Below are 24,450 nucleotides of genomic sequence, written 5' to 3'. Positions count from 1 at the left end.
GACGGGCCTTACCATAGAGCTAACTGAGGTGCGGAGTGGGCTCGGCCGTGCGGGAACAAGCCTTACCATTTTTGACAGAGGCCGAAGCGAGGCGTCGCATCTAACCTTTCCTATCTCTATGGTTCGCCGCGCCGCGGTTGGGTGGAGGAGGGATCGCAGCTGGGATGGGCGTGGCTCCCTCAGTGGCTGGGAAGGGGACGGTTCAAAAGGCGGGGCCGCAGCCGCGCAGGCGCATGCGTTATTAGTTAAGGGGACGAGGTGTAGAGAGAAGATGGCGGCGGCGGCGGGCGCGGCGGCGGCCCTGGAGAGCAGCGTCGGCATTGCTAAGATGGTGGATGCTGCAACGGGAGGCGGCGTCAGCATGATCCCGGTGGCGCCTGCGGCGAACGGGGCTGGCAACGGCATCGTGGGCGACGGGCTCCCGAAGAGGTGCGCTGGGCTGAGGGAGGATGCGGCGGCGCCGGCGGCGCGCTCTCCTCGAGGCGCGTTCCCGCGGGCCGTCCCGCGCCCGCTGCCCTGAAAGAGCGCCCCCCCCCCCAAGCCCGTTGCGGCGCCTTCTGTTCAGGCGCTCCAAGCCGCTTCCTGGCGCTTCACGCGTCAAATAGGGCCTTCGGCGCGGCCCCTGGGTGCATGGCCTCCGGCGCCGTAGTTGGCTGGCCCTGCTGCCTCGCGGGCCTGTTCCGCGCACCCACCAGTTTCCTTGCCGGATCATCCTGAGCGGGGGAGAGGCCGCGTTCACGAAGTCGCTTACCTATTCATTACGCACATTTTTTCTGTATCCCCTTTGATTAGCTAATTAACGAGTGAGCGCGCCTATTAATAACACACGAGCCATGCTTTCCGTGCTTCTTTCTTTAATTTATAACACGCTTGCTTACTAATATGTCCGTAGTTGATAGCACTCTCTAATTAGCTTTTTTAATTAGTAATACCCGTGTTGGTGGGCTTCTGGGTAATTGGTTCATTTAATAGGCTATTATAGACTAGTTATCAATGTTTTTATCCGTTTCTTGATTCCATTTCATTGACTAGTTCACTTGCTTGCTGTTTAAAGTCAATTACAAACATTAACCACATGATTTATGTGTCTTTTTTTGCTGCATGATTTATGTGCTATATAGTGATTTTTAATTACTAATATTACATCCATTGTTTGCAAGTCTGTTTAATTTACTTACCCAGTTGACTAAGTAACTACCATTAGTACGGTAGTTAACCTCTGTTCCATTAACTAATTTACCTCTGTTCCATTAACTAAATTGCTGATCTATTTTCCATATGAGCTATGGGCCTGTTTCATTAGTTAGTTAGAATCTGCTTTATTAGTGAAATTCATTCTCATTTAATAGTATTAGTTATTAGTCTTTTCTCTTAATGTAATGAAACACAATTTTACTAACTTGCTATTCTATTTCTTAATTATGGGCCTATTTAATATGGTAAATTATATATTTCTAATATTCACTAGCTAGAGCTTTATTGCATTAATATAACATTTCATTTCGTCATGGCAATAATTATTAGCTGCAGATCTCTTGGTTTATATTTACTAAATAATTGCCAATATTTTATCCACAAGTTAATATGCTCTGCTTGCATGCTTCTTTCTGTTCTTCTCCCATGCTGTCATTTTATTTTTGTTTCTTTCCTTATATTTCATCTTCTAATTAATGTGGCTCCTGTTTTATCCTCAAGGTAGCTTAAGTTGAGACTGAATGATTGGCCTGAAGGCCACACAGTGAGTGCATGTGCTTATTTGCACCTGGTTCTCGCTGGTCACTATCTTTGTTCTTAACAACAGCACAATGGCTTCTTTCTATTGGCACTTTCCATTTAGCAGTATAAATTCAACCTTGTAAATAAGCCCACGGAAGTGGGCAGTTTTCTATTGGCCTTCTGGTGGAGGGGCAGAGGAGTTTGTCTTTCATGCAGCAGCCTGCTACATTTCTACCCCTGGTGCAGGAGGGGCTCCCTTTCTCTTGCCACCTGCTTGGTCTCTGTTCTGGGCGCAGAGGAGCATGGGAGTGAATGTTCCCTCCACCCTGCTCAACTTTGCTGCTGCCTTTATTTGCCTGTTTGAGGGTTCCTTGTTTGTGAGAACTAGGTAAGGCATTAATAAGAATTTGGACTAGCTTGTTAATAACGTGGCCTAAAATACTAAGAGTATCTAGAAAGATGAAAAATAAAAACCATTTCTGCAAAAATACAGGGCAAGTATATAAAAGAGTGAATAAAAGGAAAGAAGTGAGGTCGTGCAAGCTGCATTTGGGCACCATTAGGGCAAACAAATGTCCAATAACCCCTCCATGACCAAGCAGAACTGTTCATCAGAGCTTTTTTTCTGTCTAAACATGCATTGGATTGTGCTGATTGGCATTCTAAGAAAAGCCTTGCTGGATCAAATCAAAGGTTCATCTAGTGCAGCAATCCATTCACACAGGACAGAGTAGCTGACCATGTGATTCCTCAAGCAGCATGGGTACAAGAGTCATGCCTGCTTAACCTCCTCAGCAATGGGTGAATGCTGGCATGCAGCCTCAGAGCTGGCTAGTAAGCCATTGATCGCCACCACCTCCATGAGTTTGTCCAATCCTCTTTTTAAAGTTGATGAACTTGGTGGCTGCCTCTACTTCTGCAGCAGTCACTACCATATTTTATGTATTGTATGAAAAAATACTACATTTTTTTTTTCTGTCCTGAATCTCATACCTATCAGCTTCAAAGACCCTGGGTTCTGGTGTTACAGGAGAAGGAGAACAGTGTTTCCCACTCCACTTTGTCCACCTCAGGCAAAATTTTAAACACCTATATTATGTCTCACCTTACTTGCCTTTTTTCTAAGCTAAATTTTCCTAAGCTGTTGTAGCCACTCAGGAGAGCTGCTCCAACGATGATCCTCTGTCCTTTTTCTAACTCAATGTCCTTGCTCGGGTGTCGCAACCAGAACAGTACACAGTGTTCCAAACGTGGTTGTGCCTAAGGCTTTGTGAAAGGGAAATGTGATCCTGGCTTTTCTGTTTCCATTTCCGTTCTTAATTATGCCTAACATGTTTGCCTTTTTCATATCAGCTGGGTACTGGGCCAACATTTTCATAAAAATGTCCATCACCACCCTATGATCCCTTTCCTGGTCAAGTCACTGCTAGCTCAGATCCCATCAGCCTATGTTTGAAGTTGGGATTTTTTTGCCCCAGTATGCATTGCTTTATCCTTACTTGCCGTTTCACACACTCCCTTATAGTTTTGACCACCCTAAATGGTTTGATGTCATCAGCAAAACATACAAATAGGTTGAAAAGCACTGGTCCTAATGCAGAGCTCTAAGACTTCACTGGTTATATCCCTCCATTGGAAGAAATTACTATTGATTATTACTCTGCCTTCTGTTCTGTAACCAATTACTGATCCATAAAAGGACCCCCTCCTTTTTTATTGGATGACTGTTCAGTTTGCTCAGGAGCCATTGATGAGGTACTTTGCCAAAAGTCTTTTGGAAGCCCCAGTAAACAATGTCTACTGGATCACCCTTTCCTACATGCTTACTGACACCCTCAGAACTCAGAAGTAACAGTATGGAGAAGCGTTTTTATTTTAAAATACTTATACTCAGTTTAAAACATCTTTTCAAAGTTCTTTAATTAAAATGTGAATCAGCAGGAAAACTGGAATGTAACAGCAAACAGTCAAAATATGCAAATCGTGTTGCGATGCTCACAAGCCCTGATGGGCATCCTGTGCAGAGTGGGAAGAACAGCAGAGGGAATTGGCATGTCCAGTCTCCTGTCTTGCTTGTTCTGCCTGGGAAGCATTTTTGCCTGTCTGGGAAGCATTCTGTATGATGAGCCTTCTGTATAACTCCTGGTCTCTCCTCTTTTGTCCATGATGGGAGTGCTGGTGGTGGTTGAGGATAATGGCATTGTAGTCCAGCACATGTGGAGGCCTCCACTTTGGGAAAGGCTGGGATTGGGAGTGTTGGGCTAGGACTCCTGAGGCCCAGATTCAGATGTTCCCCTCAGGCAGGGAAGGGGCTTTCAGCCCATTGAGATATCTTTCCCTGTATAGCCTCCCTCCCTGGGTTGCTGTATATAAAGGCTGGAGAGATATTAATGTCGACTGCTTCAAGGTCCCTGGGCAGAAGATAGGAGATAAAAGTAGTAGTTTTGGCTCTGGCTTGCTGTCAGTTGTGAGACCTTAAATGTGCCTCAGGGTTGTGGTAGAAGAGAGAGAAACACCTGTGTTCCTGGGAGGACAGGTGAGGGTGTAAGTGGCAGACTTAGAGTCAGTTGTGCACATGTCCTTGCCACTGACATTGCCAGGGAGGGGGTGTTGCCATCCTCCAGATCCTCTCAGCTGCAGCCAGCCTTGGGGGATGGTGGGAGCTGCACCTCAGCAAGTTCCCGTCCTTGTTATAATGCATTTGGTCAGCACCCCCAAACCCTAAGTTTATAAGGCTCATCATTTAATCTATAGCACTCCTGTGAAGTAGGCTAATATCACCCCAAAGCTCAGGTGAGGGTGAAGCTGCAAAGGTATTGCTTGGCTTAGTTCACCCAGCGAGTTGTTTGGAATGGATTGCCAGTGTGCACAGGGAATGTGATCCTCCTGATGACCAGCATGCAGTGCCTCCTCTGCATTGGGGTGAAGGTCATTTGGGGGCTCAGTGATCATATCTGAGAGCCAGAATGTAGTTGCCTGGAGAGTTTGGGGAGTGTGTGTGAGAGAGATGAAAGATGATGCAGCATATATAAGTGCAGTGGTACCTCGGCTCACAAATGCCTCAGTTCATGACCAAATTGGGTCATGAACAGAAATTTAGGAAAAAAATTTCCTCAGTTCATGAACTCTGCATCGGGTGACGATCGTGGGCCCTGCACTAGCACACCTGTGCCTATCTCCCCCACACAAATGCACCCGTGATTGGGCCCATCTCCCCCCCCCCAGCACACTCACGATCCCGCCCATCTTCCCTGTGATTAAAAAAAATATTTACAGAATGGATTAACCTTATGGGGAAAATTGACTTGGCTCAAAACCAATTTGGGTCGCGACCAGAGTCGTGGAATGAATTAAGTTTGTGAGCCATGATGCCGCTGTACTCGAAACTGGTTTGTGTTGGGGGTGAGAATAATTTGTAACTGCAAGAACTTCGAACAGGTTTGGTAAAGCAGAAGACTTTGAAAAGATGTTTTTTCAGAAAATTAGGTTTAGAGCAGGAATGTGGGATGCCTCAGCCTTGTTTCTTTATGCCTGGTACCAGGAAGGTGTGAAGCTTGGATCCAGGTATATGTGACTGCCTGCAGTCATTCAGTAATTCTGGAATGGCACTTTGCATACCTTCAGTGGCTTTATCTTCTAGGTCTGAGCTCCTTGGCTTTGGGGGTGAATGCTGTTGAATTTGGGCTCTATGATTCCAGCTCCCTTTTCTGTTTGCAGTGAAGGTGAACGGCCAAACCAGAACGAGAAAAGGAAAGAGAAAAACGCCAAGCGAGGAGGGAGTCGCTTTGAACCCTATGCCAGCCCTTCGAAAAGATACCGAGCCTTCATTACCAATATCCCCTTTGATGTGAAGTGGCAGTATCTCAAAGACCTAGTTAAAGAGAAAGGTAAACGGCACTGCGCATGCTTGAGCAGCTTCTGCTGCCCTTCCCTGTAATGGATTGCCTTGTCCAGAAGACAGGAACATGTCTGAGGTGATTCTGGGTAGCTGTAGCAAAGTTGAGCAGCCAAGGCTTTTTGAGGGCCAGCCCTCCTGGCGTTGCATGCTTGCTGCTATGCCCTCGTAGGACGCATCCTGTGTGCTCGGGTGTTTGGCATTGGCTAACAAAGCTTCAGTGTAAAAGAGCCGCTTGGTCTCTTGGAAGAGGCGAGACTTTTATCAAGGGTTTGGTGTGAGACGTTTCTTAAACAAGCAAAACAATGGAAACCCTTCTGAAGCCTTTCTGGACATGTTGTCCAATTACTGTGGAGGGTGGAGAGCAGCCCCCCTTTCTGGTTGATGCAATTTTGCTTTCGTTGTTGTATATCCAGGGCCATTTTAAGAGTGAGCTCACAAGGGAAGATGGATTGCTCAGCGCCTTCCCTCACTTGCCCTGTTTGCCTGGGCAGAGAGGGCACAGCAGCAGGGACCAGCAGGCACCCCTACATAATTCTTGCTTCAACCAAGTCGGTCCTGGGTGTCAAGCCTTGCTTTTTCAAAGATCTGAGCTTTATGCAAATTTAACCATGTCTGTGGCTGCCCAGCCATCGCCTCTTTCCTCGAAACAGCTGGTGCACAACTCAAACCTATAATAACTCTGTTGCTGCAGCAATGAGTCTTGTTGCATATATTTTGGTGGAAACACGTAAAATCTCCATCCTCCCAGTGGGTCTCTCTTGAAATGTATGCACTGGGAAAGACACTTGGTTCATGTGCTTTGAAGCGCAGGGTCCCATGAGTTCCAGTGGCTTAAAGTGACCGGTGATGGCTCACGTGCTCAAGAGCCTGCCGAATGCCCACCCTGTGAGGGGGTATGTGGACCGTTCATCATGAAGTGTGCTAACACTCAACAAAGGTGTGTTGATGGCACCAGCACTCAGCGGAGGATTAATGTACCGCAGGACTGTCCAGCCTGCCTTTCAGCTAGGGTTTCGTTACAATACTAAATCACGAAAGGAGTGTTGCTTTGGGGCGTGACAGTTCTTGACTGACGTCGGGCGTGAAATATTGGTGACTAGGAGCGTCTCTGTGCATAGATGTGTTCACCCCCGCCAGCACTATGTTGAACTGGGTGCCGGGGGGTTTCCGGCCTTTTTCTCCAGCTCATGTGGGCTAACATGACCAGTGTGAGACTTGTTTCCTCGGCTGTTCTGCTCAGCCATTTCTCCCTGCAGGCCCAGCCAGGAGGAAACAGGAGAAATCTTTCTCTCTGCAGAGAGTGTAGTGTCTGTTACGTACAGATGAGCGTGTCCTTGGGGTTTTGTCACTGCAGCTCAGACCTGGGTGACTGGCATTCCTTAAAGCTGCTTTTTTAGCCCCATCCGCCAAAGGATTACTTGAGCAATACGAAGTAAATTACTTTTGACGCAAGTTGCCGCAGAGCTGGGAATGTGTCCCCCCTCCCCAAAATGGTTAGAATTTTGGGTTTTGTACGTAAGAGTTACAGGGCCTGGGATTCAGGCTTGGGAGCAGCGGATAAATTGAGATGCCAATGGCTGTTCCATCATTCAACAATCATGGGATATTGAAAGCTCTTAACGGTGTCTTAAGTATGGGTTAGGAGATTTAAGAGTTGTGGTCTGTTCAGATCTCTCACCTGGTGTGTGTGGATGCCTCTCTGTGAAACGCTTAAAAGGTGGCTCCCCCTCGGTGAAGTCATTTCAGTTTATCATTCGTTGGTGAAACTTAAAGTTACAGGTGTGCAGTATGTTGTTCCTTTTTTACTCAATGGATAGGCCAGGATTCCTGATATTCCTCCCACTGACCCGGTTGAGCTGGTTGAAGATGGGCTTCCACTGTCGAAGTGTTTGACCCGTCAGCACTGACGGGATCACAGAAACCACTGGTGGGCAGCTGGTTGCCCTTGCAGGCATTTCGGCCTGCAGGTCCAATCAGCTGTCGCTGGCCTAGCTGTGATGAGGCATGATAGCAGATTAGGTGGAAAAATCTGGAAGGCCACATATTGTGGGTTTGTGATATCAGCTGTAACCTTGATGTCACAGGTGTGAAGGTAGAAGATAAGAATGTAAGAATAGCTGTGCAGTCCTCTTAGTGAGGAGTTCTGTTCATACACTGGCCAGGTTGCTGAACCGAATAGGATTTTGTTTACTCCACCAAATTTTCTGATTCATGTTTCTTAGGGCAGTGTTTGAGAGTAATAGAATTCAAGAATCTGCAGCACAGTTGTAAGGATTTAAAATGCTCACTTGCCTTTATGGCACAAGCAGTCCTCCTTTCAGAAGAAGCTGGATTGTAGGCTAGGCTGGAATGGGAGTTAGGGCAAACTGCCGGAGCTCTGATGGTGAATTAGTTGACCCCAGCTTGAGTCACAGTTCCGGTCTGTATTGCTGCCTGACTGTCCACTTGTGTCTCGGAAGAGCAGAGGGAGAGCCCTGCTAGGGTAAAGCGAGGGTCTGTCCCACCCAGGCTTGTGCTCCTACCGTCGCTGCCCACAGTATGCCATAGGCAGGCCACGAGTGCCGCAGCCGACCTCTTGCTCATGCCCCCCACCAACTGGTGCTGCTGGCAGGCCTCCAACACTTGAGGGAGCACACAGCCTTCGAGACTAGTAGCCACCAAAAGCCTTCTCTATGTCACATGCCTACTGGGGTTTCCATTCAGTAACAGGCCATCCAGTTCTCCCCCACCCTCATATTCAGTTTGACCTTTTTGCCCTAATGGCATCGTATAGCCTGAAGTACCTGATCCTCCTCATCTTGGAAGCTAAGCAGGATCGGACATGGTTGAAGTCTGGGTGGGTGACTTAAATGTTGTGAACTGCCCAGAGAGCTTTGACTATGGGTCTGATAGAAATGCAATGTTATGATGATGATAAAATGATGATAATTTCATTTCAATAAATTCAGCCATTCTAGGTTTTTGTGGAATTTCTGTTAGCATAAGAGCACCTGGTCTGAGCTGCAGCCGACCCAGGGTCTATTTTGTCCAGCATTCTTTTCACCCGGGGGTCAACTAGCTGCCCTCAGGAGACCCACAAGTAGGACAGGAGTGCAACAGCACCCTCCTACCCAAGTTCCCCAGCAACTGGTGGGCATAACTGTATTGCCTCATCTTGCTTTGAAGCCTTCTCATTTAAACTTCCTTTTTTCTTTAAGTTCGTATTGCATGCAGGCTGAGGATAATTTAAGAAAATACTGTATTTTAGGATTTAATGGGAAGAAGCAGCTAAAGTTTGAAACCCAGATTCATTATCCTTTCTTAGCCCACCCTTTCTCACTGGGTTTGGGGGCTGAAAGGAGAATCCATGAGTTTGCTTCTTGCAAGCAAAGATGTGATAGGCCAGCCTCTAGTCTGGCCACCTCCAGATAATTTGGACTGCAATTCCCAGTCATTGTGGAGGCAGCCAAATGGATGAAGGCTGTAGGAGACAAAGCATGAGTGCAAACTTTTGAAGTAGGTTAGCAGGTAGTACCTTCCACAAAGGGAGTCCTAAAAAGTTTGTGGCAACTTGCTTCAGGTTGCCCTTCACAGCACAGCATGGATGCATTGCTTTCAGACCCTGCTCTTGAGCTGTGTTGGCTATTGAGAGGTTTGATTTCAAGGCTGTGGTCAAAAGAAATGTGCAAAGGATCCATGTCTGTTTTCTATCTCTTGGTCTTCTGCTTGTGCAGAAATCAAGAGGTGGAAATGTCAAGTCTGCTGGGAGGATAACATTCAGGGATGTGTGTTCCACAAACGTATTGCACACCTGTAATGCCAAGTTGAGGTGGATTAGCAAACGTGGAGTGCTCCTGGGCTTTCTAATAAGGCAGAGGCTCAGTATAAGGTTGTTGACGATTGTTCTAAATCCCCCTTGTTTTCTTGGCTTTCTCCCTTGGTCTATGTACCGTCTGGAATCTCATTTGTAGTTGGTGAGGTTACATACGTGGAGCTCTTAATGGACGCTGAAGGAAAGTCAAGGGTAAGTCTTTGAGAGCATTTCTTCCGTGGATTTTTACTACATGACAAAATGTAACTGTTATGGTGGTGTGGAACCAAATGAATCTGGGAAACGTAGCGTGTATGTAGTGGAGTGGTTCTCTCGTTGGTGCTGCCCAGAGCTGCTTGGTGGTGGTGAGGGTGGGGGGAGGAGGGGGAAGGCGGGCTTGGTTGGCCTTGCAGCACCCCCGCTGCCCTCCTTTGGTGCTTGGCTGTTTATGACTGAAGCATGGATCCTTGTGTACTTCTCACTGGTATCTTAATGTCCCAACTTAGCTTAAATGTTTTCTTGTGGCTCTTGTCGCTGACCTTCGTAAGCTCGGTGTGGAAGAGAGATGGCATAAATGTCAGAGTGCCATGGCAGTCTGTGTCTAAATGTAAAAAAATCAAAATAGCCGTTGTTGGCACCAGTGCTTTTCAGCTCAGTGGGAGAATGTCTCAGGGCCTTCCTTGGAGGCCAAGGTTTGGAGTAAGAGTGACTAGGGTTCGATGTCCTAGCGGCAAGTAGGAGCTAGGAGAGTGACACCTCTGAGGGAAGTTGGGAGTCTGTTCTGCATATTGCTACTTCTGCGTCACCCAGGCCATGTGGCAGTAGCTTCCAGAACTCAGGTAAACAACCGTCGTACCATTGTTTTAAACAGCAAAGGTTTAACCTTACAGATTGCAAAGTGTCCTCTTAAATCTCTCTTTAAGGGTGTTCTACATCGAGTTCTCCACTGACTGCAATTTTTTTCTCCCCCCCCCCCCACCCATCTTTGCTCCTCCTGGGCTGACGTGGGATTTCCTTGCCAACAGGGATGCGCGTAAGTACATGCCCCCTCCCCCAGAATCATTGCAAGTACAAAGGGCAGAAGCAGCTGCCTTTGGGGTGACCCTTAGTGACTGACTGGCCTTGTGCGATTTACCCATAGTGTGGTTGAGTTCAAGATGGAGGAGAGCATGAAGAAGGCTGTGGAGGTCCTGAACAAACACAGCCTCAGCGGGAGACCCCTGAAGGTGAAGGAGGTAAGCCAGAAAGGAGGGTGTTTGCATCGGATGGGTTCTCTGTGGCTGCATGTGCATGCCTCTTCCTCCCGCCCTGTTGCCTCACGTCCACAGAGCAACAAAACAGTGCAGGTGCTCTCCTCCCCCTGCTCTCCTCAAAACATGGTCCCAGACCTACTTCCCGTGGAGGTGACCGGACTGAATTCAGATGTGTCCAGGGCAGGTGTGCGAGCTGGGATGCCCTTCAGTATAGAAGCAGTTATTCATTACGTGGGGCAGGGGCGTGCCATGAAGCAGCTGGGCTGGCAACATTTTTAAATCCACGTCCTGCCCTTCCTCCAAGGAACCCATGGCTCTGCACCTGATCCTTTTTCTCCACCTTATCCTTGGAGGAGCTCTGGGAGGCAGGGCAGGTCAGGCTGAGAGATGGTTCCTGGCTTACAGCGAGCTTCATGACTGAGTGGGGACTGGAACCTGGATCCCTCAAGCCCTGGGCCAGCCCTCTGCTGGGTGCCCCAGTTGGACGTTTCTTACACAGGTGATGTGTGTGCTTGTGCAGGCACATGCCCACAGACACATGTGCTGTGCAAGTTTTCTTCTGCATCACGGCTGCAGCCACTCTTGGGAGGGGAAGGCTCTGTGTTCTGCTGCGCAGCTGCCCTTTCATTTTCTCTGGGCCGTCGGGGACTGCAGAGGCAGACACCTGTAACCCTGCAAGTCTGCTCCTCACAGTTGGGACCCAAGAGTCGTCTCTGGCCTTACATTCATTCTGGAGGGTAGCTTAGCACAGGGGCAGTGGATGCAGTGGGTAGTCCAGCAAATTCAGAGGGCACCTGCTGGAGGAAGGCTGCCCTGCAGCTTCACATCGTCTGTTCTAGGGAGCTGAGCCACCCCGCCCCCAGCTTTGCAGAAGAGGAGTTTGGGCCAGTGATGCCAGCAAACCTCTGCCCCAGAGTCTTAACAAGCCCCACCCACCCATGCCCTTATTCCTCTTGTCCTTGCTTTCTAGAGGGGAGCAAGAGGGCCTTGACTTGGGTCACAGCCGCCCTGTCTGCTTTTAGGGGTGGAGGCCCTGGCCTCATCAAGGCTGTGAAAACAGTGTCAGCATGAATGTGACTCAGCCGGTTTCCTGCAGCTCTGGCATGTGAGCGGCTTGAGGGACTGCCCAGCCCCATCCTCTGGATAGACTGCTGAGCTGGAGTGTGATGGTTTTCCTGGTGTGGACCCAGGCCTCTGCACTGTCTGTGGCTGTTTTGTGGGAGCTTGCTTAGCCCATTCCTCCTCTTCCCCTTTAGGATCCTGATGGAGAGCATGTCCGCAGGGCCGTGCAGAAGGCCATGGCAGCGTCTGGAGGAGGGATGGGCATTGGCCCTGGCCCTGGCGGCCCTGGGATGGTTAATATTCCTCCCAGCATCCTCAACAACCCCAACATCCCAAATGAGATCATCCATGCTCTCCAGGCAGGCAGGCTGGGCAGCACTGTCTTTGTGGCCAATGTAAGTTGCATCCATGGCTTTGATTCATATCCTGCCTCCCTACAAATAGCTGGTGCTCCAGGTGGTTTGTCTCTGCTTTCCCTGGCCGTTGCCCATGGGCCAGAAGAGTAGCTCTTTGGCCTGGGAAGAGCAAAGTGTGTATCTGTGGAGGTATTCCAGCATAGCCTTCTCTGGGCTGTTCCTTTCTCTGTGTGTCAGACGACAGCTCTCCAGGTGTGTCATTCCAGTTTATTGGGCAGGTGGCCCTGTTGACCTGGCATGGTGGGAGTTGCAGTTCAGGGCGGTGGGGGACAAGGCCAAGGAAGGCTGGAACAGAGGAAGCAGCTTGGCGGCCAGCCTTAGTTTGTTCAGTTGAAAAAACTGCCTGTGCTGCCAAGTTATGCCATGTTGGCATCTGGTCTCTATACAACATTGCAAGTGATGGTGGTGGTCTTTCATAATTTTGATGAGAGGATATAGGTGAGGATTTTGATTTTGTCCCCTCCCATTTCTGCCACAAAAATAAAAGCAGAGAGGGGCTTATTTAACTGTGGCGGGGGCTGGGATACTCACTTTAGGTTGCATCCTGCCTGTTGACTTTTGGGTACCATGACATTGCATCCAAAGAAGTAAAGAGCAAAATGGTGCTATTAGTAGAGGGCTGGCCCTGTGGGATCAAGGCAGATGTTTTTATTAGGGCTGGTCTGAAATGGCTGCCACATCTGGAGGGTGGCTGGAAGGACTCTTTCTGATGGGTGTCTCTTTCAGTTGGGGCGTGGCGTATCAGTGGAGAGGGCAGTAGCAACCCTTCTCGTATCTCTTGGCCTATGGTGCCTCTGTCCCTGAGCTGCTGGGGCGCCTCCTGCCAGTTTTTGGGTGTTCTGGGGGAAAGCAGTGGCGACCATCAAAGGTTCTGCTAGATCTGACGGAAGGTCCATCCAGCCCAGTGCTCCACACGCATGATGGCAAGCAGCTGCCCACCAATCGCTCAGGCAGGAGGGCCTGCAAGGCTGCCTCCTGCCCAGCTCCTCCGCAGCGGGTGCATGCAGGTGTGCCACCTCTGGTGAGGGAGGGAGCCCGTGGCCAGCAAGGTGAGTAGCTGTGGAGAGCCTCCTCCCTTGTGAATCTGCCCAGTCCTCTTTAAAGATTAATTGGGATGCCATGTTTTATTTGGTTTGGTTCTACTTTGCTGTCAAAACGTCCTGAGACCTCAGTGGTAGATGGTATTAAAAAGTCTTTAATAAAGAAAGCCATCCAGATTGGTGGCCAGCACCACTTCCGGTGGCAGAAAATTCCACAGTTTAACTGTGCTGTGTGAAGAAGGGCTTTCTATCACCTGAAAAGAGTCAAAAGCTGTTTAGTAGTGAACCTTTAAAAAAGAGGAAGAAACCGCATAAGATCTGCTTCCAGGCTACAAAATCTTTTGGCAGTGCTTCCTTCCCGCAGTTGGCTTACCAGGGATCCAGAGCCAGGAGCCTTTCTGCCTGTCTCTGAAAGGGCCCTGTCCCTTTGCATGCGGTGCCTTGTGTAACTGAGTGAGTGTGTCAAGGCCAGGTAACAGACCCCTTCCGAGAGCCCAGAGTGTGCTTGGAGGGCCAGCCTGTTCAGGGGTTAGCCCAAAGGGGTCTTGGAGCTTCTGAGGTCTTCCCACCAGGCTACCGTAACCAAAGGCAGAAGCAAGGAGTAATCTGACCCATTCTGTGACAAAGGCACAGCAATTTCGGGCTTGCCTTAGCAGGAGGGGAGTTGCCGAGGCCAGTCTGGCAGCTTGAGGGGAGTGGCCTGTGCAGGTAGAAACAGCATGAGGCAGCCCATGGCCATGCTGACTGGGAATTGATCTCGTCTGACTTATCAGGAGGGGTCCGGCTTGGGGAAGGCTATTTTAGTAAAGTGCCAGACAGACTCCACAAGGCCTTGGCCTTCTGGGTGGTACAGCATGCCTCTCTTTTCATGCCTGCGCTGGCTCAGGGATGGCATATAAAAGTTTTAAATAAAATAAATATTGTATACTCTGATTTTGGATGGTAGCAAATTACTGCTGGTGAGCTTTGGTTTAGCACGGGCACATCCACGCAACATCCGGGTTCCCAGGTTCTGAGCATGCAGTGCAATGCTGCCAGCCTGGCTGCTTCACCCAGCAGCACTCTTCCGCTGCTGCCTCTCAGGCCTCGTGCTCTCTCCCTGCAGCTCGATTACAAGGTGGGCTGGAAGAAACTCAAGGAGGTCTTCAGCATGGCTGGTGTGGTGGTCCGGGCAGACATCCTGGAGGACAAGGATGGGAAAAGCCGTGGAATCGGCACTGTGACTTTTGAGCAGGCCATCGAAGCTGTTCAAGCCATCTGTATCCTTTTCTTGGAGCTGCCCTGGAAATAAGAGCTGGCTTTGGGTCCGGGACCAGTCCATGTGTCCGGCTGACCCTGGCATGGGTGTTTCAAGTCTAGGTTGCCTTGGAGTGCAGATCCAGCTGCACACAAAACAAACATGGTTTGTTAACCACAAGTGACCAAGAATATTCATGGCTTGTTGCTGGGTTGTGAACCCTGGGTTGTTGAAAACATGGGTGACTGATGCGTGTGCACCCAGAGCCATGCATTGTTTTGCCAGCTTACAGAGTTGACAGGTAACAGTAATACCTACCCCTCCCCCGCCCCAGCCTCTTTGCAGTCTCAAACAACAACTCCATGAGCACATTTGGGGTATTGAGTGTGAGGGAGGGAGGTAAAGAATCAACCCTGAGCCTGAGAAAAGAAGTTGCAGCTTGTTCAGTCATTTGTCAGGCAAATCCTAGGTAGAGCAAAAAAATCCCTGGGTAAATAGATGCCAATAAGATATGTCAGGCAGGCCACTGTTTGTTGGTGCAGTAGTGAAGTTGGTAGCCCACATTTTGATTCCCAGAGCAACTCTCTAGCCTGGCTGAGATCTCAGGCTTACGGGGTCAACCTACTTCCTGCTAGAACCTCTGAGATCTACCAGCTGTACACAAATGCAAAATGTCAGCTGAGGGCATTCAGTAAGTCTGCTTCTGGACTATTGCACACTTTTAAAGAAGTTTCAGTGTGTGCGTTTCAATCAGAAAAGCCTGTTATGCGCAGGTGCTGCTTCCAGTTAAGAAAGAATGCCGGTGCTACTTGTCTTCCTCTCCCACTGCCTGGTGGTGTTAGCTGCTTTGGTCATTCCATTGTTGTTTGCAAGCCAAGAAGCTAGGGCATGAAAATTCTGGGTCCTGGGCTTCGACTGGAAGGAGGGGTGGTGGGTTAAAATAGCGGAGACAAAATGCTGTTGGATGCTTGCAGGAGTGTCTCTTAAGGTTTTTACTGGGCAAATGTTCGCTCCTTGACGTTGAATGCCAGCCATGTTCAACGGGCAGCTGCTTTTCGACCGGCCAATGCATGTGAAGATGGTAAGGAAAAGAATTCGGGCTCGGCTGCCTGCATGCTTTTCTCCCTACCCCAAGTACTGAAAGTGCCATCTGATTTTTCAGGACGAGCGAGCCCTACCAAAAGGGGACTTCTTCCCACCAGAGCGTCCCCAACAGCTTCCCCGTAAGTATCCTTGTGACACCGCAAGCAGGCCAGAGATGGCTGCCTCCCAGGGCAGGGAGCTCTCAAGAGGAGTCGCTTGCATGCTTCCCACTTGCAAGGAAGGTTTTCCATGGATTCCCCCCCACCCCCCACACACAATTTGTTTCCTGTTGAACAATTTCTTGTCTTCCGTGAAAGTGAAACTCTTAAGTACCGCTTTTTCACACCGGGTTCCCTCCAGATGTGTTGCGCTACACTTCTAGAGGGGAGAGAGCGGGCCAAGGTCACCCATTCTCCCGTTGAACTCGTTCTCCTTCAAGGAATTTAGATTCTCCTAGTGCCCAGATGTACCATCCTGTAACTTTTGGGGCTGCAGAAACTGGATCTGTGATGGTCCTTGGGGGAATTGGGGCAGTGGCTGCCCCAACTTCCAGGTAAAGGGCCGGTCCCAGCTTGGAATGCTGGGAATTGCAGTTCTTTTGGAGGGTAGTTTTGGAGGGTGTCAAATGAATGGAAGCCTGGCTCCTTGCCTAGATCTTTCTCCATCCCAGCCCCAAGATGCTTGAATAGATAGTGGCAGCAATTCTTTCCACTTCTCTTCCAGATGGACTCGGAGGCATTGGCATGGGATTGGGACCTGGAGGAATCCCTATTGATGCAAACCACTTGAACAAAGGGCTGGGCATGGGCAACCTGGGTCCAGGAGGTGAGTTTTGATGCAGGGGCTGGGCTGGGCCCTGTGTGTGGGTATTCTCTCCTTCCCCCATCACTGCCACATGTCAGCATCCCGCGCCCAACTCTGTTTGGTGTTGATGGTTGTGCATTTTGTGATTTTGAATGCTTGTAAGATTTGGAGGCACTGTCTGTCCATGAGCAGCAGAGCTGGTGTGGTGGGGATGTGCTGTGCTTTTATTTTGGCTGCAGGCCTTCTTCTCATAGACGTGCATTTTGTGCACCCTCAGGGGAGCCTGCTGACACGCCCAGGTTTTAGCCTGTAGTTCTCTGGGCTAGAACCTTTGCAGCCTGGCAGGTTCTTCTGGACTCCTTCTGCACATGTAGACGTTGTGGGGTGGAAACTGCAAGCCCCTGGAATATGGAGCAGGCCAGAGTAGGTGGAGTGCCATGTTAACCATCTTTATAAAAACTTTTTTATTTTAGTAACAGTAAAGTTTAAAAAAGAGAAAGAAAAAAGAAGAAATAAGAATACAAATAGAATTATAGAGAAACACCAAGGGTTCTTAAACAAATGTTAGATAGAATATCAAGTATTTAAAAAATTGCTGTAAGTCAACAATTACTATCTTTTCTACTCATTCTCATTTTTAAGAAGTTAGTTAAATTTCATTAAAAATTCTTCTAACTTTTTAACAATTGCTCAAATTCTATTCCCTTTATACCTATATTTTCCATTGTTATTCCCATTAAAAAGTTATGTGTAATACAAGACAATTTCCACTTACTGATTTCTTCGACTGGTTATCTTTCTACATTATTAGCTAGTCTTACCATTACTGCATGGTCAACAAACTTATTTTTTCCAGTCTTCAATTATTAAATTTCTTCTGCTTTCCATTTTAAGGCAGTTTTAATTGTATCTGCAATTAGTATCTACTTAAATCGTTCTACTCAACTTACTGTAAAACAAAGCATCAGTACAAGAATTGATATCTAACAATATTTTCAAAAATTCTGTTACATTTGTTATAACTGTCTTTGCCTTAATAGCAAACCATTCATTTAAAAATTAATCTCCAACAGTATTTTCAAATATTCTACTGTGTTCATGTGTAGATTTTTCTTTTATCCCCTTTATAAAGTAAGTTGGTGCATAGCGCAGTTTCCATTTACCATTAAATTCTTTTCCTGGTTTTCTATTTGCAATTAGTCAATTTTGCCATTACTTCATAGGCTACTAGTGGTGGTCAAGTGATAAAGTTAAAAAAGATAAAGAAATACATGTAGAAATACATAAAAATTGAAAATTAATTTTCTCATGACTGCTAAGACTTTGATGCTGAGAAACTCTGCCAAGGAATATGGTAGAGTTACTCAAATATATGATAGCTGTGGCCAGAGTCAAAGTGGAAAGCAGAAAAAAAATGCAGCCATTGACGTGAGGATCTGTGAGGACTGGTGCAGCTGGTTTGCTGTCTGGAGCAAGCTCGTCGGTCCCTCGCTCTCTGTCTTGACTCAGCTGGTGTCCCTGCTTTCCCATTCGTTGTCTGCTGAGAGAGAGCGTTGCTCTTTTTGACGTGGAGTGTAGTTGGTGTAGGGCCAAAGCACTCTTTGGTGCAGAATGTTGCAGAGGAGGTTTCCTCATGCTGAGACTTTCCAAAGGGGACCTGGCAGTATTGTCTCGCCTCCGGTTTCAGAGGTAGGCAGCCTTCAAAGACCGGCTGCTTGGGGAACAATAATAGGTAGACAGAGATGTTGCTTTCCAGGCCTGCTTCTGTGCCTCCCAAAGGGAACAGAATCCTGGGTGACATAGTTCCTTCTGGATGTTTGTCTCTATGGTTGAATGGGATGGTGTAAATTGGTGTCTTGTAGCAGCAGGGGGTTGGCCGCGATGGCCGCTTCGGCCCCTTCCAGCACTATTCTATAATTCTGTGGCTATTGGCCATCGCAGCTTAATGGAAATGCCATGTCCAGAGAGAGGGCCTCTATGTGAACTTGCCTGCCATGGTCCATTGCACAGGGGAAAGAAATGCCTGGGCTTCTGCAAGCTGGATCGAGTTCAGAATGGGATCCTGGACCAGGTGGGCCTTTGCTTGGACCCGCAGGGCTGCCCTCTTAAGCTCTCACTTCTGCTCACACATCTGTCGCATTCCTTTTCAGGAATGGGCATCGAAGGCCTGGGCTTTGGCATGAGCAAGATGGGAGGTAAGTCCTGTCCTCCAAAAGTCCACGTTCCAGCTTCCTATAGTCCTGATACATGATGGCAGTGTGTGAATTGTGGCATCTCTTCCTTGCAGGGATGGAGGGCCCTTTCAGTGGCATGGAGAGCCTGGGCCGTTTTCCTTCTGGGATGAACCTCAGCAGGATGAGCGGTGAGGAGTGGCTGTCAGGACTCCCCACCCTCTTCTAATTAGACATTGCTTGTTAAGGGCTGGGACATGGCTCTTGATGTAACAAGCATTTCAGAGGCTCCAGAACGGGGGGTTGGAGCCATCCAGAGAGGAGAGCACTGTTGCCTCCATGTTCTGCTTGTGGGCTTCACTTTGGAGCATCTCATTGTCCCCTGTTGGAAACAGGTTGCTGGGCTAGACCATTCAGTATGATCTGACCCACTGGAGTGCTTAGTTCTCTGCAGGAAGTTCTCTTTGCTGGCTGTGCTTCTTGTATGCTTTGGGCCTGGCAGCTCATTTCCTTCCTTGCTTCCTTCCAGAAATGGACCGTGCCATTGGAGGTGGATTTGAAAGAGACTTCCCGAGAAATGAAATGGGCATGCCTCGTAGTTTTGGAGAAACTCTGGACAGAGGAATTGGTGAGCTACCCTGTTCCATGTTACTAGAGGTGTTTGGGTCTGGTCTGCTCCTCCCATTCTCCTTGTTCAGCAGAGAGAAGGGAAGTTGTGGCACAGGGACAGCAGAGGTGAGAAAAAGTTGCAGGGGGGCTGGTCTTGGGCCTAGTCACTCCTTCGGGCAGTTTGCAGGCAGCACAAGGGCTGCTGATGACATCTGCGTTTTTTTACTTCTTTGTTTGTTCATTCAATTTGCATGCTGCCCTATTAGCTGTAAGGCTCTCTTGGCCACTTACAACAGATGAGTTCATCAGGATAATAAACCCCACAATGTACAATAAAGCCACCAAGACAGTAAAACCAATAATAATAACCACTAAAATTAAGTAAGACAAATACTAGAAATACAATCAAATAAATATAAAAACATAAGATTTTCAAAAAGGGTAGTAGTAGAAAGGACATGGGGAATTATAGACCGGTTAGCCTTAAGTCCATTGTAGGAAAAACAATGGAAAGGCTCCTAATAGAGAGAGATCTAGTGATGCTAGACAGGGAGGGGAGGCTGGCGGCCACACAACATGGCTTCCGCAAAAACAGGTCCTGCCAGACAAACCTTGTGGAATTCTGTGGCAAGGTTTCGAGATGGCTAGATGGAGGGGATGCAGTGGATGTGGTATACCTGGATTCCAGCAAGGCCTTTGACAAAGTGCCCCATGATATCCTGGTGGAGAAACTGAGGAGGTTTGGGATAGACGAATGCACTGTCCAGTGGATTAGGGCATGGTGGACTGACCGAAAGCAGAGGGTAGCCATTAGTGGGGAATCATCGGGATGGCAGCCAGTGACAAGCAGGGTCCCCCAGGGCTCTGCCCTGGTGCTGATCCTGTTTAATCTTTTCATCAATGACATGGAAGAAGGGGTGAACAGTCTGCTGATCAAATTAGCAGACGATACTAAAACTGGAGCAGTGGCCACAACTGAGGAGCAGGTACTCTGGATCCAAAAGGATCTGGACAGACTATGGAAGTGGGCAGGAGACAACAGGGTGGCGTTCAATGTGGATAAGTGCAAGGTCTTGCACTTGGGGCATAGGAATAGGTGTCATAAGTACAGGTTAGGTGACAAGTGGCTGGAGAGCAGCACTTTTGAAAGGGACCTTGGGGTGCTGGTTGACTGCAGGCTAAACATGAGTCAGCAGTGTGATGCGGTGGTCAAGAGGGCAAACGCCACCCTTGGTTGCGTAGCCAGAAGTGTGGCTTCTAGATCAAGAGAGGTATTACTACCACTCTATACGACTCTGGTGCGCCCGCAACTGGAGTATTGTGCTCAGTTTTGGACCCCTCATTACAGAAAGGATATAGCCAGGTTGGAGTCAGTGCAGCGTAGGGCCACAAGGTTGGCGGCCGGTTTGCAGGGGATGCTGTATGAGGCGAGACTGAGGGAACTGGGTCTCTTCAGCCTGGAGAAGAGGAGACTCAGGGGATCTGTTGGCGACATACAGGTATGTGAGGGGGTGTCACACGGAGGTGGGTAGAGACCTGTTCTCCCCTGCAGAGGAAGGCAATGAAGCAAAGGTCAGGGAGCCAAGGTTCCATTTGGATGCCAGAAAGCACTTCCTGACAGTCAGGACCCCAAGGGTGTGGAATGGGCTTCCATGAGAGGTCGTTGAGGCCCCATCGGTGTGGGTGTTCAAGGATAGGCTGGATGTCCACATGGTGGGCATGTCGTGAGCGGAGCTGGCTGGTGCCGGAGGTTAGACTAGATGGCCCAGGAGGCCCCTTCTGACTCGCTCTGTTTCTATGTTTATGTTTCTAAGATCAGAAATAAAAGGCATGTCATACCAATTAAAATATGATTAATATCAAATATATAGCATGAGTTCATAGAATGGCAGCAACACTAATATAAAACCTTTAAAACCATCATTAAAAATCACAAAAACCCTCTTGCTCTTTCTCCATTCCCAGATGAGAGGAGGACAGGGTGCAGGAGAAGCAGGATAAGGTCCCAGAGTTATCATAGTAAGCACTGAAAAAGAGATTGTGGCGGCTGAGGTTGTAAAATGGAGGGATGGGCAGGGCGAGACCAAAAGTGGAAACTTCTTGGAGCATTGTGTGCTATGCCAGAGTGTGCCATTTGCTTTCTCAGATAGCTGTCTGTCTGAACGGAGCCCACAGGCATTTTCTCCCCAGAATCCCATTTTATTGGGTTGGAACAGGGTGGTGTCTCCTCTCAGCTCAAGTGCAAATTCCTTAAAAATTTCAGAACGCAAGGTTGGGTTTTGTGAACCACACTAAGATGCAGCATTCCAAAAGTGACAAAAGAATTAACTGGTTTGCTTTGCACTTGATTCTGGGACATGCACTACGACCTTTTAAAAATCTTAGCAGATTTACCAAGTGGAGCTTGTGGGGAGGGGAAGCAGAACAGACATTTTAGCTGTGTTGAGCAGACCTCAGCCTGCTCTCCACACCCCAAAGGGTAGAGCAGAGAAGGATGTTTTCAGAGCAGTGGACTTTGTAGTACTGGTGGGGAGGAGCTGGTGGGAATGGTTTGTTCCTCACGGGGACAGCAGACCTGGGAAGGCGATCTTGGCAAGCAGAGCCGATGAGGGTGTGCTGGGAGGGCGTGCATCAGGCTGGGCTTTCCTGGTCCACAGCAAGACTGCATTCTCCTGTCCCTCTCTCCTGCAGGTGGCGGTGGTGGTGCCACCAGCATACCTGCAATCGACAGAATGGCACCTGGGCTTGACCGCATGGCGACCAGCATCGATAGGCTCCCCTCTGGGATGGGCCACGGGATAGACAGAGTGGGCTCAGAGATGGACAGGATGGGGCTCGTGCTGGACCGCATGGGTTCTGGCGTGGACAGGATGGGCTCAGGCATCGACCGCATGGCCCCCCTTGGCATCGACCACCTGGCGTCCAGCATTGATCGGATGGGCTCTGGAATAGACCGGATGGGTGCTGGCCTTGGCTTTGGGATTGACCGCATGGGCTCGGCCATGGACCGTGTTGGCACCACCATGGACAGGATGGGTGCTGGCGTGGACAGGATGGGGCTGGGCATGGTCCCGGCAGGGATGGGCCCCGTGATGGATAGGATGCCAGCTGGGCTGGACCGCATTGGGGCGGCCCCGATTGACAGGATGGGGCTGGACCGCTTGGCTGCCTCCAATGTGGAGAGGATGGGTCTGGACCGCATGGGTGCAGCTGCGACTAGCATGGAGAGGATGGGGCCGGCCATGGGGCAGGGCCTGGGGGCAGGGCTAGACAGGATGGGGTTGGCCCTGGGGAGCTCCTTTGAGCGGTCCATGGAGATGGATCGGGGGAACTTTGCTGCCGGGAGCTTCGCTGGTGCCCTTGGAGCCGGAGGACCTGTTGCTGCCACCACTGCAGGAGTGGCCAGGAAAGCTTGCCAGATCTTCGTGAGAAATGTGAGTGAGGCAGGACGCTTTCCGGGCTCCTGGTCCAAGGAACGTTTCCTCTCCTTCCCCCTTTCCCTGGGACAGCAAGCCCAACTTTTTGGGACTGGGCTGACTTGGTTTTCAAGCAGGGCTTGCAGGCCCAAGCCCCCACAGAATGGCGGGGGGGGGCATAATGGCCTTGTGGGAAAGGTGGGAGCTGAGGCTTGGGAAGTAGTTTGAGAGGGTCTCCCCTTGAAGTAGCTGGCCCCTCTCTTCTACCAGGCTGTCCAAAGACCCTGTGATGAGGTTTGTAGCCAATAAAATGTTCTGGGCTTCTCTTTGTTCTTCTCAGCTTCCCTTTGACTTCACATGGAAAATGCTGAAGGATAAATTCAATGAGTGTGGTGAGTAATTTCAGCAGGGTTTGACTCAAAGAGTATGAGGGGACAGGGTTACGCTCCTTCGAATAGCTTTGCTCCCCACTCTGGATCAGAAGGTTGAGAACTGAGGCACAACTGGCCTCACCTGTTGGCAGAGGGCAGGGGCACTTAGAACTGCCTCTGGAACTTTGCATGGGAGAGCAGTTCCACATGGTAGCTGCCCCCAGAGAAGGGCTGCTTATGTATTGCTAGGTGGTAGCATTCTGTTGACTGCAGAATGACTGGTAACACCTCAGGCAATCTCGGGGGCCAGCTGGGTGTACTGGGGACTTGGGCTAAGTAAGAATTCTTCTGTAGGGCATGTCCTGTATGCAGACATCAAAATGGAAAATGGGAAGTCCAAAGGGTGCGGTGTGGTCCGGTTCGAGTCACCTGAAATCGCTGAGAGAGCTTGTCGCATGATGAATGGCATCCAGCTGCGTGGCAGAGAGATCGACGTGCGGATTGATAGAAATGCTTAAAACATTGCCTTCCTAGATACCAGTGAAATAGAGGGAGCTTGGTTTGTACTTTTTCCTTGTTAAAGACTTTGTTAATTTGCCTGGATGTAAAAATGGTGAGACAATTCTGTTGCTTTCTGGAGTAATCTTAAGTCCTCTTCTAAAAAATTAGTTTTTCCCATTTTACTGCCATGTTTTTTCACTGGAAACTGTTTAACATGCACAGTCTTGGTTCTTTGTGGTGGTGTATCACCCTTGTTGAATTTTAAGATATGTTATCACAGTACGTCTTTGGTAATAAACTTTTACAGTAACTGGTGATTTTGAAACTTCTGCCCATCCCTCACTGTTAAACGATCCCCTTGTGGAAAGAACTATTTGGAAGGAAGAGAGAAAGTAGAATTGATAACTGTATGTTTTTGCCTCTGGAAAGTAGTTTGTTCTGAAATTTTATGAAGTGTTTTGGGAAAATGTACAATTAGAAGTCAGACCAAAATCCACTTGTCTTGTATGAGATCTGTCAATAATAAAAGCATTCTCTTGTGACTTTGTTGCCCTGCGTCCTTATGTGTTATGTGCAGAACTGTTGTTCATGCCAAGCTATTGCCCTTTGCCACCTCTGTTGCATCAAGCACAGGAGTGAAGCCTTCATCCTGGGCTGATGTGAAGGAAGCCTCCTTTAAAGTGGCAGCCCCCAGCCTGCCTTTGATTACTGTGGGAAGCTTTGCAACCTGGTACATGGACTTTGGAGCAGTCTTCCTCACACTGGTGAGTTCACAGTTGGGAATGATAGGAGTTGTAGTCCAGTGCATCTCAAGGGTGCCCATTTGAGGATGGCTACTTGTATTGCTTCTTGTTTATACTGCATCTTTGTCCTGTCATTCAGAAAAGGACTGGCTACTAAAGGGACTTGCATCCATTTCAGAGAGCAAAAGAAATTGTCAAGCTGCGGTCATGCTCATAAGCCACACTGGCAGAATGTTCATGAGAGGGGAGCACATTGGAAAGGGGGAGGGAAAGCATTGCCAGAACAAGGTCTTTGTGAGAACAAGGCTGGTCTTCCCTCGCTTGTGTTCTTGCCTGAATA

At 48.9% G+C, this 24,450-nt stretch overlaps 1 protein-coding gene across 4 annotated transcripts; it reads left to right on the top strand.

Moving 5' to 3' along the window:
• The first annotated feature begins 257 nt into the window (after positions 1-257).
• On the top strand, positions 258-23,909 carry HNRNPM (heterogeneous nuclear ribonucleoprotein M). 4 transcript variants are annotated; one of them, XM_044419009.1, is made up of 17 exons: positions 259-429; positions 5,434-5,603; positions 9,565-9,617; positions 10,430-10,437; positions 10,546-10,639; positions 11,914-12,114; positions 14,281-14,434; positions 15,444-15,493; positions 15,575-15,635; positions 16,219-16,320; positions 18,450-18,494; positions 18,587-18,661; positions 19,000-19,098; positions 21,771-22,046; positions 22,299-22,513; positions 22,836-22,887; positions 23,221-23,909. In XM_044419009.1, the coding sequence occupies exons 1-17, from the start codon at positions 272-274 to the stop codon at positions 23,382-23,384; spliced, it is 1,977 nt and encodes a 658-aa protein (XP_044274944.1). In that variant the 5' UTR covers positions 259-271; the 3' UTR covers positions 23,385-23,909. The 4 variants fall into 4 exon arrangements, with proteins under 4 accessions (XP_044274943.1, XP_044274944.1, XP_044274942.1 ...); XM_044419007.1 differs by having other exon boundaries at positions 21,771-22,513; XM_044419008.1 differs by lacking the exon at positions 11,914-12,114 and having other exon boundaries at positions 258-429; positions 21,771-22,513.
• Positions 23,910-24,450: the final 541 nt, after the last annotated feature.

The sequence above is a fragment of the Varanus komodoensis genome, unplaced genomic scaffold (genome assembly GCF_004798865.1).
Source record: "Varanus komodoensis strain SLA01 unplaced genomic scaffold, ASM479886v1 scaffold99, whole genome shotgun sequence".
In the NCBI taxonomy this organism is placed as follows: domain Eukaryota; kingdom Metazoa; phylum Chordata; class Lepidosauria; order Squamata; family Varanidae; genus Varanus; species Varanus komodoensis.
The sequence above is the reverse complement of the archived record's forward strand: the minus strand, read 5'-3'. Positions and strand labels throughout refer to the sequence as shown.